The 15934-nt window shown below is 39.6% G+C and overlaps 1 protein-coding gene across 3 annotated transcripts in view; it reads right to left on the bottom strand.

Moving 5' to 3' along the window:
• The window catches only part of LOC112112898 (tumor necrosis factor receptor superfamily member 19), a 109818-nt gene that overhangs the window by 82148 nt on the left and 11736 nt on the right, over positions 1-15934 (bottom strand). For all 3 annotated transcript variants that reach the window (XM_029911970.1, XM_029911972.1, XM_029911971.1), the window contains 2 exons: positions 2008-2110; positions 148-258 (listed from right to left, as the gene is read on the bottom strand). In XM_029911970.1, the coding sequence (XP_029767830.1) occupies positions 148-258; positions 2008-2076 (180 nt within the window). In that variant the 5' untranslated portion in view covers positions 2077-2110. The remainder of the gene's footprint in view (positions 1-147; positions 259-2007; positions 2111-15934) is intronic.

The raw sequence follows: 15934 nt of genomic DNA, 5'->3' as shown, positions 1-15934 counted from the left end.
AAAAGGATACATGTGGACAACAAGCTGAACCCATAAAAGTTCTTTCATGCATAAACTGATATTGATTATTTTAACCATACATGTAAACATATTTGTGGGGGGAAAAAAATCAAGAAAGGGTCACATGACAATATATCCCATACATACCTTTGACAGCTCCATTCCAGGTCCACACTGTTTGCAGAGGATACAGTTTCCAGCATGGTCCCTGAACTCTTGCTCTCTACAATCCCCCGTCTCACAAATTACTTTACTCAACTTCAAAAAAATACAAATAGTTAAAAGAAATTAGCAATAATGCTTTACAGTTAATCTGGACATTTACATTTAGGCCAAATAATTGATTTTAAACACTATACAATCTTATAAAATTAATTAAAATAGAATGTATAATTATATCTACTTTAACCCAACACAAATCTTATTACTTAATACTACTTACAAATGATATTAAAATAATAATTTATTATTTTAAATTCACTTTGAGAAAAGGTCTTTTCTGTAAACAAGATGGTTCAGTTAATGCCATCTCCCTGGAAATATCTTTCTAGAATATGGCCAAAATTTTCAAATATGGGTGTGTAACGTTGGGCTCCTAAATTCATATTGCCTAAATAATATGCCTAAATAAGTGGCCTGATTTTCAAAAGTGCTCAACACCCAGCAGCTCCCACTGACTTGAGTAGGACTTGTGGGTGACTGGTACTTTTGAGAAAAAAAAAAAAAAAAAAAGTCAGGCAACTTATTTAGGTGTTTAAATATGGTTTTAGATCCTAACTTCAGGCACCCATTTTTGAAAATGTTGGCCTATATTTTTATACCTCTAATTTGTTCTAAATTGCAAGAGTGGGCTTCAGTTATTTAAACCATCTGTATATCTGGGTTTTGTAATCTGGGAAAAAGAATAGAATCTGTATATTTAAGTATACATTTTTAAAGAGATTATCAATGGCACCCAGAGTTTAGGATGAACACTTCAAAAGGTTTTTTTTTAAAATTTGCACCAATAGTTACACAATTATTTTCTTGCTTAATACATTAAATACACATAGAGATGCAATTTCTACCTTCCATGCTTTCTGAGTACAGCTTCTGACCAAGCTAGAAACTACGGCTTTGATGCTGCAATCTGCACCACAAGCAGAAACACCAATACAGAGTCTCAGTAAAATCAGTGGAACCCTGCAGAGATGCAAGGGTCCCCATGAGCAAATCCTACTGCAGCATCAAACTCAGTACATTTACCATTCTGTCTCAAGTGCACACACTTTTTTGATTAAATGACTAAGGCCCAGTTAATCACTTATCAAAAGCACATTCTGGAAGATGATTTTGGTAGTCAGTCTAGTTCCAAGTAGAAGGGCATCCACATCACATCACAGTTGCCACTAAGTTATCACCCTGTTTGGTAGTTTCAGTAGTAAGGTCAAAGCATGAATCTGCTATGGATACTGAACTACCTTCATTCCTACAGATTGTCTCTCTGGGTCAGAGTTCAGGCACACTGATATGGCAGTGGAAGCTTGCATTGTTGCCAATTGTGCTGTTGCTGTTTTCTGCATAAATAGAGTACTTGACTCCTATGCCTTAAATCTGGCACCTTGCACTGAGAGATGATCAATGATGTACTCACGCGTAACCCTGGGGATCTTGCTCCAACTTCAGAAGTCAATAGACTGACATGTTGCACAAGCACTAAATTCATATATGTTTTATTCTGCCCAATCAAACCATCCTTCATGTGGGCATATTCAGAGAGAGGTGGATTTTTGAGGGGCAGAAGAGTGGGATGGAAAGATGTGTCACATGCAATTTGAATAGAGTAATTTTTAAACTGGAAGAATGTATAACTAATTGTCATTGACTTAAACTGATATTCTCAAAATACTGCATTCTATATATTAATAGTTGTATTAAATATATATAAAATTACTCCACCTCACTAGTTTATGCAATTATTTTCCAACATTCATGATGAAGAAAAGGAAGTTCTCATTATTTACTTACCAAATACACTAATAATAGTATAAGCATCTTCACTATTTTATCTTGTCTTTGTAATCCTTCACTGCCCATATCTTAGAGTTAAACCTCTCTCCCTTATGAAGAACTAAATCAAAAGAAAAAAGGAAAGTATTTAAAATCCCCAAGTTGGACAACGAGTTTACTTTGAATGTACTATTTATGTAAAATTCAGCATTATATTATACTTTGGTGTTCTGAAATAGATATTTGTCAACATTGCTCAAATGTTTCAGATAAATAATTCCTAAAACTCAAAATAATGACTACCTAATTTACAAATTGTGGTTTGTTTGTTCGTTTGTTTTTAAAACGAGTGGATATATAGACAAAAGGCAATATATCATTTCAATTTCTATGCAAATTTTTCCATTCACTTCAATAAATACTCAGAACATGCACAGAAAAATACGATCTTGCTGATCAACTGCGACTGGAGAACATCAAGACTCATTGACAGAACTGTTTTCCAATCCATGAAGTTGACCTGAAGTCTGCTACATACCTGGAAGGTACCAAGTAAATATAGGAAAATAGACATATAAACCAGTCTATTGATTCGGGGGCCTGTTCCAAAATCTATTGAAGTCAATGGAATTCGTTCAGTGGACTGCATCACATTCTAAGCAAATATTCTATGAAATTCAGAATAAATGATCAATTTGGTCACATCAGATACATTTCAGTACACCACCATCTCAGAAAATGGATTTAAAAAAAGGAACAAGGAAAGAAAAGTATTAAAAGCCTTGCTGAATACGTTTTTGGGAGGAGTAGAAAGCTGGGAGAGAGGGGAGAAGTAGGAAAGGGGCACAGCTGGTTCTAGGGTTTGGATTTAAGCTTTCTAGAAGCTGAGAAGAAAACAGGTTCATGATTTGCACATCCACAAACACAAAAGTTTTTAGTGAAAAGACAACCTGGAACTAATTTTTCATTTCTGAATTTGGTAGCGAAATAGAAATATAACCTGAGTTTGCTGTGCAAAAATCTATATTGCCGCACACAAAAATGCAGAGTATAAGCCCATTGTATATAATTTGTTATTCTGTAAATACAAATGAGCAAGAATTCAATACTAATTTGCCTTTCTTACTCTAGCACACTGTAACATTATTCCTTTTCACTTATCTGAAATGGAAATTAATAGAAAGCTTTAAAAAAAAAATCAAAGTTAAACTAAATTATGTTTAAAAAGCAAAATTAATGTGATTCAGTGAGGTTTTGCATTTAGGAGTAGAAATGACTGACAAATGAGAGGAGGGAGGACAAAATACAGATGAAGGGGTTCTGAAAATCAGGAATAGTTGCAAAGTATGTGTTACAATACTAAACTGTCAATTAAAACAACTTTTGTTTTTGGGGAAACAGTTTAATCACACAAGTGTAATAAAGCATCTGAAAAAAAATATGTATGTACATTAAAAGTTATTTGTATACCAATGTTAGGAGTCTGAGTAACAAGAATTGGAAATTCTCATGGAAGAGAAGAAATATGATATATTTGGTATTACTGCAACCTTGCAGGATGATTTGCATGATTGGAATATTAAAAATCACTACGTATAACCTGTTCAGGAAGGATATAGTGGGTAAAAGAGGTGTATGTGAGGGGGGACTTTACTTTAAAGACACCATTACCTGTTTTAGAGTTATTGATAACTCAGAATCACAAGATCTTGAATACATGTGTATCAATGTGCTAACTAACAAAGCCCAAGAGGGAGTACTGGTGGGGGTCTGTTATAGACTACTACATTAAACCAGAAAATAGGATGAGATACTCCTTAAGCACCTGTCTGTAATATGTGGAAACTAATACTGTGTTATGATGGACTTCAATATGGGAGACAGAAGCTGAACATCTCATGTAGCCGGTAGTAAAATATCATTCAAGTTTCTGAACATTATAGATTTTAATTTTCTAACACAAGACACATTACACCCAACATGAGGTAACTACTGTGAACCTCATTATGACTGACAAAGATGAATTAATCACTGAACTAGAAGTTGGTGGTTGCCTAGGGATCAAGTATCATTCTCTGATTACACTCAATACAGGCAAACAGAGGACTGGCCCAGTATAAATACCTGGTGCTTCAAAAGGGCTAATTTTCCCAAACCAATGAAAATTATGAGCAAAATTCATTGGAAGGAAAAATGTACATAGAAAAAAAATGAATGAAAATTGGAAGTTTTTAAAGAAGAAGTTTATTAAATGGCCAAAAAGCCATGATTCCGCAATCAAGACAATATTGGCTAAAAGTCTAACCTGGTTCCAAAGTAAAGTGAAAGCTGTGTAGGGTTGCCAACCCTCCAGGATTGTTCTGGAGTCTCCAGGAATTAAAGATTAATGTTTCATTAAAGATTATGTTGCATATGAAACCTCCAGGAAAACATCCAAGCAAAACTGGCCACCCTAGATGTGACATATATGGCAATTTCCTCCAATATCCTTGAAAAACTTTATTGAATTAAGTTTAAGTAACTTTGGAGTCCATTGCATTAAATGCAAAAGTTATGTATTATTGTGGGCTGTGATTGTATGCAACCTCATTAGGTGGGCAGATGTGATGATGTGAGCCCTGAGAAGTGTTATGAACTTCAAAGGATTACACTGAATAATGTACCAGACGAGAATTGACTTTTGGGATCGTGTCAAGTGGTTTGCCTGGAGAATCTCTAAGGGCAGGTGAAAGCAAATTCCCCACCTTCAGTTATACACAGTCTTTTGAAGCTATGTTCTGAGGAGAGGACCATTATCTGCTGATTACTTGTTTCTGGAGTCTCAAGATCAAAGGCCCAAGCTTTATAAAGGAAAGAGTAACCTATTCATGGGTGTGCTATTTCTGAGCTAAAGCTGTTATCAACTGGTAACCACAGGAAAACCCATTGGTGGGGTTTGAAGGACTGACTCCTACAAGAGCCCTTGTTGAAGTTGGCAGGAAATCTCTAGTAAGCTTATTAGCATGCCTGTAGGTTCTTTGATTAAAAGCATTACAGAGAAAACATTAAAAACAGCTTAGGAATAAGTGTGCTTGCTTATAAAGAGCTGTGTGGTAACTTGTTAGTGCAATTACAGCTGTGCATACCCTTTAGAGAGAATGCAAAACACAGATGCTGGCCTGTTTACGTAGTCTGGTTTGCCGGGAATATTACAGTACAAGCAAGGAACTGTGCAGCCTGAAAACACTCCATCAGGAGAGAGAGTGACATGGGTTTCCTCCCAAGACAGGTGACAGCTGAGGAGCCCCGAGCCCAAGAGTAGGTGCCCTCAAGGGAGTAGGGAGGGGAAATAAAGGTGCACTTGCCCTGAACTGTAACAAAGGTATCAATTAGAAGAGTAATGTGTAACAAATGCAAAAAGGGGGTGTCATAACTATAAAGGGAAGGGTAACAGCCCTCCTGTGTACCATAATATAATCCCTCGTGGCCAGAGACACCAAAATCCTTTTACCTGTAAAGGGTTAAGAAGCTCAGGTAACCTGGCTGACACCTGACCCAAAGGACCAATAAGGGGACAAGATACTTTCAAATCTTGGTGGGGGGAAGGCTTTTGTTTGTGCTCTTTGGTTTTGGTGGTTGTTCGCTCTTGGGACTGAGACGGACCAGACCTCAATCCATGCTCTCCAAATCTTTCTGAACAAGTTTCTCATATTTCAAACTTGTAAGTAAACAGCCAGGCAAGGCGTGTTAGTTTTATCTTTGTTTTCTCAACTTGTAAATGTACCTTTTACTAGGGTGTTTATCTCTGTTTGCTGTAACTTTGAACCTAAGGCTAGAGGGGGTTCCTCTGGGCTCTTTAAGTTTGATTACCCTGTAAAGTTATTTTCCATTCTGATTTTACAGAGATGATTTTTACCTTTTTCTTTAATTAAAAGCCTTCTTTTTAAGAACCTGATTGATTTTCCCTGTTTTTTAGATCCAAGGGGGTTGGATCTTGATCCACCAGGAGTTGGTGGGAGAAAGGAGGGGGGATGGTTAATTTCTCCTTGTTTTAAGATCCAAGGGGTTTGGATCTGTATTCACCAGGGAATTGGTGAAGAGTCTATCAAGACTACCCAGGGAAGGGAATTAGCACATTGGGAGTGGTGGCAGCGGACCAGATCTAAGCTGGTAGTTAAGCTTAGAAGTTTTCATGCAGGCCCCCACATCTGTACCCTAAAGTTCAGAGTGGGGAAGGAGCCTTGACAGGGGGAAATAGATGGCAATCAATATAAATTAGAAATTATGAAGTGTCGAAAATTGATATGGGAAGCTAAAGCCATCAGGGAAAAAACATGGCTGGTAGGACTAAGGACAATAAGGAGTTTTCTTTAAGTATAATAGGAACAAAAGAAATCTTAACAATGATATAGGACAATTACTAGTCAGAGATGGTAAAACTGTCAATAGTGATGCAGAAATAGCAAAAGTGTTCAATAAATATTTCGGTTCCATATTTGGAAAGAAGCAGAATGATATAAGGACACCATATTAGGATGACAAAAGATATGAGGATTACAGTTCATTAGTAACTGAGGAGGATGTTTACATCTATGAGGGATAAACATTTTTAAATCAGCAGGCTTGGATAACTTGAACCCAAGAGTTCTAAAAGAGTTGGCTGAAGAAATCTCTAGCTGACAATGTTATTTTTTAATAAATCTTGAAATACCAGGGAAATTCCAGAAGACTGGAAGAGTGCTAATTTTGTGCCAATATTCAAAATGTGTAAGGGATACGACCCAAATAACTGAAGGCTGGTTATCCTGATGTCAATTCCAGGCAAAAAAATTGAAAAGCTGATACAAGAATCAATTTATAAAGCATTAAAAGAGAGGAATATAATTAATGCCAGTCAACTTGGTATTATGGAAAATAGGACTTGTCAAACAAACCTTTTTAAATCTTTGATGAGATCACAGGTATGGTTGATAAACTAACTGCAAGAAATATACTTAGATATTTAACTTAGTACCACACATTTTGATTTAAAAAAACCCAGGAATTTATAATAAGAATAGAGCAGAGTACATAAAAAAAATCAGATTTTTTATTTTATTCAAATTATCTTAAGTTTTCCTTTTTTAAAGTAAACTGGCTTAAAATGAAATCTGAATGTAATACAAAATATGTTAAGGCCTAAACTTGTTATAATCTCTTAAAACATTTTAATAACAAATAAATACGCTGAATCCATGAGTCTCTATCAAAAACTTTGAGTTAAATGCTGCTTTTCTATATAAAGAAAGAATCAGGTGAAAAACATCTAACTTTTGAGGTCAAGTTTTAGAAATATGGCACATTAGGTCATGTATTGTGTTAAGGACTTGTTTGGTTTAATAAAAATACATTTTATATGCTGTTGTGTGTGTTTAAATTCCAGTTACCATCCTAATAGAGCTTGACATAAATCATGAGCAAAAAGTTAATTATCTAGGATATAACCAATATATAGTTCACCATTTTCTAACATAGTAAGATGTCCAATTAATAAGAATCTGAAAATATTAAGCTATATAATTGCTTAAATAAATGTATATAGTTATAGTGTACCCTCCTAGGTAACAAAATAAAGGCAGTACAAATGAGAAAGTTTATTTAAATTGAGGCTTTCCACTTGTTGATTTAAATCTCCTTGATTTAAATCAATCCACCCTGGAATAGAGCACATGTTAAATCGTTAAGAACTGGCTAACAGATCTCAGAAAGTAGTTGTCAATAGGGAATCATTATTGAATGGTGGCGTTTCTAGTGAGATGCCTCAAGAATCAGTACTAAGCCAAACCCTATTAAACATTTTCATCAATGATCAGGAAGTAAATATAAAATTACTATTTATAAAATTTGCAGATGACACAAAGATTGGGATAGTGGTAAATAATGATAACAGGGCAGTTACATGGCGTGATCTCGATCATTTGGTAACCTGGGCCAATTCAAACAAAATTCATTTTAATACAGCCAAATGCAAAGTTACACAATTAGGAACAAGCAATGCAGGCCATATCTACAGAATGGGGGATTGTAGCCAGGAAATCAACAACTCTGAAAAGGATTTAGAGGTCACAACAGATAAGTAACTCAACATGAGCTCCCAGTGGAATGCTGTGGCAAAAAGGACAAATGTGATCCTTGGATGTATAACCAGAGAAGTAACAAGTAGGAGTAAAGGAGGTAATTTTACCTCTGTATACGACACTGGTGAGATCGATACTGGAAATCTGCATACAGTTTGAGTGTCCACATTTTAAAAAGGATATTGAAAAATTGGAATGAGTATAGAAAAGAGCCACAACATGCCTTACAGTGAGAGACTTAGAGTGTTAAATCTGTTTCGTTCAAAAAAAAGATGATTGAGAGGTGACTTGGGTACACCGTACAAGTACCTTCACAGGGGGAAAATACCTGAATACTAAAGGGCTCTTTAATCTATAGGAGACATAGGAAGAATCAATGGCTGGCATGTGAAGTCAGACAAATTCAAATTAGACACATATTTGTAAGTTTCAAATCAAGACTGGATGCCTTTTTGGAAGATATGCTTTAGCCAAATATGTTATATGGCTCAATATAAGGATAACCGGGTAAAATTTAAGTGACCTGTGATACATAGGTCAGACTAGATCAGTGGTCTCCAAACTTTTTTGATCGTGCACCCCATCAGTAAAAAATTTTTGAGCACGCACCAAGCAAAAAACAAAGCAAAACTCAGACTCCTACCCGAACTGCCGAAGTAAAAAAAAAAAAAGCGCTCCTTCTGCCGCGTACCCCCAAGGATCCTCTTGTGCACCTCCTGGGGTGCGTGCACCCCACTTTGGAGACCACTGGACTAGATGATCTAATGGTCCCTTCTGGCTTTAAACGCCATGAATATGGATTTTTTATTATATAGGTAATTTTAAAAAAATTAAGGAAACAATAGTATATGAACTTTAAGATGTCTATTGTACTCTTTGAAATAAACAACATGGATGAAATCCTGGCCCCACTGAAGTCAATGGCAAAATTCTTATTGGCTTCAATATAGGCAGAATTTAACTCCACTCCATTTTCCGGTATCAAAAATTCATATTCTCACAGAAGAAAATAAAATAAATTATTCATTTTCTTTAATGCTATAAAGGCAGGAAAGCATTAAGTCAGGCAATTAAGAATAATTTGAAGTAAACATAAAACTGAAAATTGATAGCTTTTAAATTGCTTTGATTTGACTGTTCAATTACTATTTGATTGGTAAATTATGTGCACTTATACCATTTAGTCTATTCCAGAGTAATACATTTTATTTGACAAGGGGTAAACAAAACATAATATGAATATAATTAGGAATCTATAACACACTAAATAGTGATCTCCATAATCACAACACTATCACAAAGTTCAAATATGGGATTTTTCATTTACATTTAAAAAAACATTAAAAACAGCAATTCTGTTTTGAGAAAATGCGTACTTTTGTCTGTTTTCTTTCATTGTGAAAATAGATCTGTGAAATGTCAAAACAGAAGTTTAAGAATGTAAAATTGCTGTTTTGATAACTATTTTCACACTTCTATATAAAATGACTTATATAAATGATCTTGCTAAAGTGTACTAAAAATTACCCAAAATATGAAGCTGTGGCATAATCTAAACAGTCTGGATAGTTTTTCAGAGCAAGTCACTTAAATTCTTCTTTATTTTTCCATAACTTAAGAACAGCTTGATTTATTAGCTACCAGATGTAGCACTTGCTATAAGTAATAGTTTTATTGCAATAAAACTATATTAACTTTGTGAAATGAAGCCCCATTCATACTATACATTTTTTCCAAAATGCAATAACCTGAAACTTTAATAGTGTTAAAATCAGTTGGCAAACATGTAATTTATTAAAACTAGTGCTGAAACAAAGACAGTGATATATATACATTTTGACTATTATAATGTTATACTGTAATCACAAGTGGATTAAAAACAAATGTCAAAAGATGGCAAAGACTGATCATCAGTATAGAAAATTCTATTCTAAAGACTGACAGTAACCTTTCCTTTCTGATACATTCCTATATCTTAGCTTTTGGAGTCACACTGTGTTCCTTGTAAAATTATCCTATTACAGCATATTGTTTGTAGATTTTTAGAACCTAAGAAGCATACAGAGGTGCACACTGTATTAAACTGACACATTTTTGTTGGCTTAAGTGTAGAAATGTTTCTCTTATTGCAACTGTGAAATATTTTCTATTGAAAAAAATCTACCAGCTTTATAACTCTGTTGCCAAAACCAACACCTTCAAACATCAGGAGTTCCAATATGTTACAACTCAGAATCGAGTTCCAAAAACCAAGTGTTTTTGAACTGGCATCTAACTATCAGACTTTCACAACTCATCTACCTGTTTTGCTGTACCATATGTTGACTGTTCAGTTTGTAAATAATGTTACCAATCTCCCGGTTTTTCTCAGCTTTAAAAATGATAAATTATCAAAAGGATATCTGGGTTTAAGCTCTAAATAAATATCATAACTTGCAAAGGAAACTTGTGAACATCTGGTTCTTAAACTTAAGGGACACTCAGTCAGGTTTAATAGGTGCAAAAGGTATTCAAATCCTTTCAGCAGAGATGTATGACTGTGGTTTTATATCATGCAATTATTTAAGTTATTGTCCCAATTCCACTAAAACAAAATCCCAGGAGAGATATCAGCTATTATTTGTAAGAAGCAGAATGATCAGTGTACAACACAAGACTTCTGTACCAAAAGTAGAGAGTAAAAAAAATTCACTCCTCATCCGGAAATGTAGATAAAAATAATCCGAGTGGTTGAGGTACACTAATAACTGACTCACCTGAAAGCAAGTCTTGAAAGAGACATAACTGTGCCAGCTGCATGTTTCCTGTTTCTGTCTCAAACTTGAAAGTGCTGCTTAAAAAGTAGACATTACAGTGCTTAATAATAGGTTGCCATTGGGCAAATTTGTTCTCTCTTGGTATCAACTTGGCATTACGTTGATGTCAGCTGGACAATAGCCAATTATTCTGTGTATTCAAAGTAACAAGTAGCTAATGGATGTTTCTCCAAGTATTGAGTGAGTGCCCTCAGATATTAGTTCAACAGATTTAGAGATTTTCCCACCTCCCACAGACACCACTACTACTTAGAAATCTACCCAATTGAGTTTTTTTATTTATGAAAATAAGGACATTTGAAATTGATGGTGCATGTTACTGATGTCAAAAAGTAATTTCATGTACAGATGCACAGTGATATATTAATCCAAACTATATTAGGAAATGTGAACAAAGGTCATACATTCCATTCAATTTGTAAAAGAACTCCCATATATATTAAATATTAATTAACACAGTTTTATGGCCATTTGTATATGCACATGCCTCCTCATATGTGGTGAGTGTGAGATGATAAAATAAATTAAAGAGCCGTGCATGATAAATTTATCATGCACATTAGACCAGGGATCAGCAACCTTTGGCATGCGGCCCGCCAGGCCGGTTTGTTTACCTGCCACGTCCGCAGGTTCGGCCGATCGCGGCTCCCACTGGCCGTGGTTCGCCATTCCAGGCCAATGGGGGCTGCGGGAAGCGGCACGGGCCGAGGGATGTGCTGGCCGCCACTTCCCACCACCCCCATTGGAACTGCAGCCAGTGGGAGCCACGATCAGCCAACCTGTGGACAAGCGCATGCCAAAGGTTGCCAATCCTTGCATTAGACTGTCTCGCCTGCCCTCTGTTCAATAATCCCTTGTCTTTCAGAATTTATTTTAACATTCAGCTCTTAATCTTTCACAGAAATATCTCTTCCTTCTCCTTCTAAATGTAGAATTTACCAGGAAAGACATACCAGCCTGAGACTCAGGGTATGTCTACACTACGAAATTAGGTCGAATTTATAGAAGCCGGTTTTATAGAAATCGGTTGTATACAGCCGATTGTGTGTGTCGCCACATAAAATGCTCTGAGTGCATTAAGTCGGCGGACCACGTCCACAGTACCGAGGCTAGCGTCGACTTCCAGATCGTTGCACTATGGGTAGCTATCCCACAGTTCCCGCAGTCTCCGCCGCCCATTGGAATTCTGGGTTGAGATCCCAATGCCTGAATGATGCAAAACAGTGTCGCGGGGGGTTCTGGGTACATGTCGTCAGGCCCCTCCCCCTCCGTCAGAGTAACGGCAGACAATCGATTCGCGCCTTTTTACCTGGGTTACCTGTGCAGACAACATACCACGGCAAGCATGGAGCCCGCTCAGCTCAGCTCACCGTCACCATATGTCATCTGGGTGCCGGCAGACGTGGTACTGCATTGCTACACAGCAGCAGCTAACTAATTGCCTTTTGGCAGTAGATGGTGCAGTATGACTGGTAGCCTTCATCGGCGATCTGGGTACTGGCAGACGTGGAGCTGCATTGCTACACAGCAGCAGCCCCTTGCCTTTTGGCAGTAGATGGTGTATTAAGATTGATATCCATCGTCGTCATATTGCAGTTCAATCAGAGGCACCTGGGCAGACATGCTCAGTCCTATTGAACCGTCTTGACGATGATGGCTATCAGTCTTAGTACACTATTTTCTGCCAAGCGCCCAGTATTTTCTGCCAAGCACCCAGAAGATGCCGAGGGCTATCAGTCATGCTGCACCGTCAGCTGCCAGCTTAAGATGTAAAAAATAGATGGACCAGATTTGTTCTGTATTCATTTGCTTCCCCCTCCCTCCGTGAACTCAACGGCCTGCTAAACCCAGGGTTTTGAGTTCAATCTTTGGGGGGGGCATTCTGTGTGACAGTTGTTTGTGTTTCTCCCTGATGCACAGCCACCTTTGTTGATTTTAATTCCCTGTACCTGTACGCCATGTCGTCACTCGCCCCTCCCTCCCTCCCTCTGTCAGATACTAGTTTCGTGCCTTTTTTCAGACCACACGCCATACCGGTAGCACTGGGATCATGGAGCCCACTCAGATCACCGCGGCAATTATGAGCACTATGAACACCACGCGCATTGTCCTGGAGTATATGCAGAGCCAGGACATGCCAAAGCAAAACCAGGACCAGCCGAGGAGGCGATTGCAGCGCAGCGACGAGATTGATGAGGAAATTGACATGGACATAAACCTCTCACAAAGTACAGGCCCCAGCAATGTGCAAATCATGGTGTTACTGGGGCAGGTTCATGCCGTGGAACGCCGATTCTGGGCCCGGGAAACAAGCACAGACTGGTGGGACCGCATCGTGCTGCAAGTGTGGGACGATTCCCAGTGGCTGCGAAACTTTCGCATGCGTAAGGGCACTTTCATGGAACTTTGTGACTTGCTTTCCCCTGCCCTGAAGCGCCAGAATACCAGGATGAGAGCAGCCCTCACAGTTGAGAAGCGAGTGGCGATAGCCCTGTGGAAGCTTGCAATGCCAGACAGCTACCGGTCAGTCGGGAATCAATTTGGAGTGGGCAAATCTACTGTGTGGGCTGCTGTGATCCAAGTTGCCAGGGCAATGAAAGACCTGGTGATATCAAGGGTAGTGACTCTGGGAAACGTGCAGGCCATAGTGGATGGCTTTGCTGCAATGGGATTCCCAAACTGTGGTGGGGCGATAGACGGAATCCATATCCCTATCTTGTCACTGGAGCACCAAGCCACCGAGTACATAAACCGCAAGGGGTACTTTTCAATGCTGCTGCAAGCCCTGGTGGATCACAAGGGACGTTTCACCAACATCAACGTGGGATGGCCGGGAAAGGTACATGATGCTCGCGTATTCAGGCACTCTGGTCTGTTTCGAAAGCTGGAGGAAGGGACTTTCTTCCCGGACCAGAAAATAACCATTGGGGATGTTGAAATGCCTATCGTGATCCTTGGGGATCCAGCCTACGCCTTAATGCCATGGCTCATGAAGCCGTACACAGGCAGCCTGGACAGTAGTCAGGACCTGTTCAACTATAGGCTGAGCAAGTGCCGAATGGTGGTGGAATGTGCATTTGGACGTTTAAAAGCGCGTTGGCGCAGCTTACTGACTCGCTCAGACCTCAGCGAAAAGAATATCCCCATTGTTATTGCTGCTTGCTATGCGCTCCACAATATCTGTGAGAGTAAGGGGGAGACATTTATGGCGGGGTGGGAGGTTGAGGCAAATCGCCTGGCCGCTGATTATGCGCAGCCAGACACCAGGGCAGTTAGAAGAGTGCAGCAGGGCGCGGTGCGCATCAGAGAAGCTTTGAAAACGAGTTTTGTGACTGGCCAGGCTACGGTGTGAAACTTCTGTTTGTTTCTCCTTGATGAACCCTCCGCCCCGCCCACCCGGTTCACTCAACTTCCCTGTAAACCAACCACCCCACCCTCCCCTCCCCCCTTCGAGCACCGCTTGCAGAGGCAATAAAGTCATTGTTACTTCTCATTCATGCAATCTTTATTAATTCATCACACAACTAGGGGGATAATTGCCAAGGTAGCCCGGGAGGGGTGGGGGAGGAGGGAAGGAAAAGGACACACTGCAGTTTAAAACTTTAAAACTTTAGCACTTATTGAAGGCCAGCCTTCCCATGCTCGGGCAATCATCTGGGGTGGAGTGACTGGGTGGCCGGAGGCCCCCGTACTGTGTTCGTGGGCGTCTGGGTGAGGAGGCAATGGGACTTGGGGAGGAGGGCTGTTGGTTACACAGGGGCTGTAGCGGCGGTCTCTGCTCCTGCTGCCTTTCCTGCAGCTCAACCATACGCTGGAGCATATCAGTTTGATGCTCCAGCAGCCGGAGCATCGACTCTTGCCTTCTGTCTACAAGCTGACGCCACCTATCATTTTCAGCCCGCGATTCAGCCCGCCACCTCTCCTCTTGTTCATATTGTGCTTTTCTGTAGTCAGTCATTGACTGCCTTCACGCATTCTGCTGTGCTCTTTCAGCGTGGGAGGACATCTGGAGCTCCGAGAACATATCATCCCGAGTCCGCCGTTTTCTCCTTCTAATCTTCGCTAGCCTCTGCGAAGGAGAAACATTTGCAGCTGGTGGAGGAGAAGGGAGAGGTGGTTAAGAAAAGACATTTTAGAGAACAATGGGTACACTCTTTCACGTTAAATTTTGCTGTTCACATTACACAGCACATGTGTTTTCGTTACAAGGTCGCATTTTTCCTCTTATATTGAGGGCCTGCCGGTTTGGTGTGAGAGATCACTCACGCAGTGCCAGGCAACAGATTTCGGCTTGCAGGCAGCCATGGTAAGCCACAGTCTTTTGGTTTTTTTAACCTTCTTAACATGTAGGAATGGTTTCAAACAGTAGCGCCCTCATTTCCCATACCAAGCACCCGTTGGGTTGGCCATTTAAAATGGGTTTGCAATGTAAAAGGAGGGGCTGCGGTTTCCAGGTTAACATGCAGCACAAACCCAACTAACCCCCCTCCCCCCCACACCCAATTCTCGGGGATGATCACTTCACCCCTCCCCCCCACCGCGTGGCTAACAGCGGGGAACATTTCTGTTCAGCAGAGCAGGAACGGGCACCTCTGAATGTCCCCTTAATAAAATCGCCCCATTTCAACCAGGTGACCGTGAATGGTATCACTCTCCTGAGGATAACGAAGAGCGATAAGGAATGGATGTTGTCTGCATGCCAGCAAACACCGGGACCATACGCTGCCATGCTTTGTTATGCAATGATTCCAGACTACGTGCTACTGGCCTGGCGTGGTAAAGTGTCCTACCATGGCAGATGGGATAAGGTAGCCGTCCCCAGAAACCTTTTGCAAAGGCTTTGGGAGTACATGAAGGAGAGCTTTCTGGAGATGTCCCTGGAGGATTTCCGCTCCATTCCCATACATGTTAACAGACTTTTCCAGTAGCTGAACTGGCCGCGATTGCCAGGGCAAATTAATCATTAATCATTAAACACGCTTGCTTTTAAACCATGTGTAATATTTACAAAGGTACACTCACCAGAGGTCCCTT

Source organism: Terrapene carolina, unplaced genomic scaffold (genome assembly GCF_002925995.2).
Source record: "Terrapene carolina triunguis isolate 2854851 unplaced genomic scaffold, T_m_triunguis-2.0 Scaffold139, whole genome shotgun sequence".
Classification (NCBI taxonomy): domain Eukaryota; kingdom Metazoa; phylum Chordata; order Testudines; family Emydidae; genus Terrapene; species Terrapene triunguis.
Note: the sequence above shows the minus strand (reverse complement) of the source record. Positions and strands in the feature narration are given on the sequence as shown.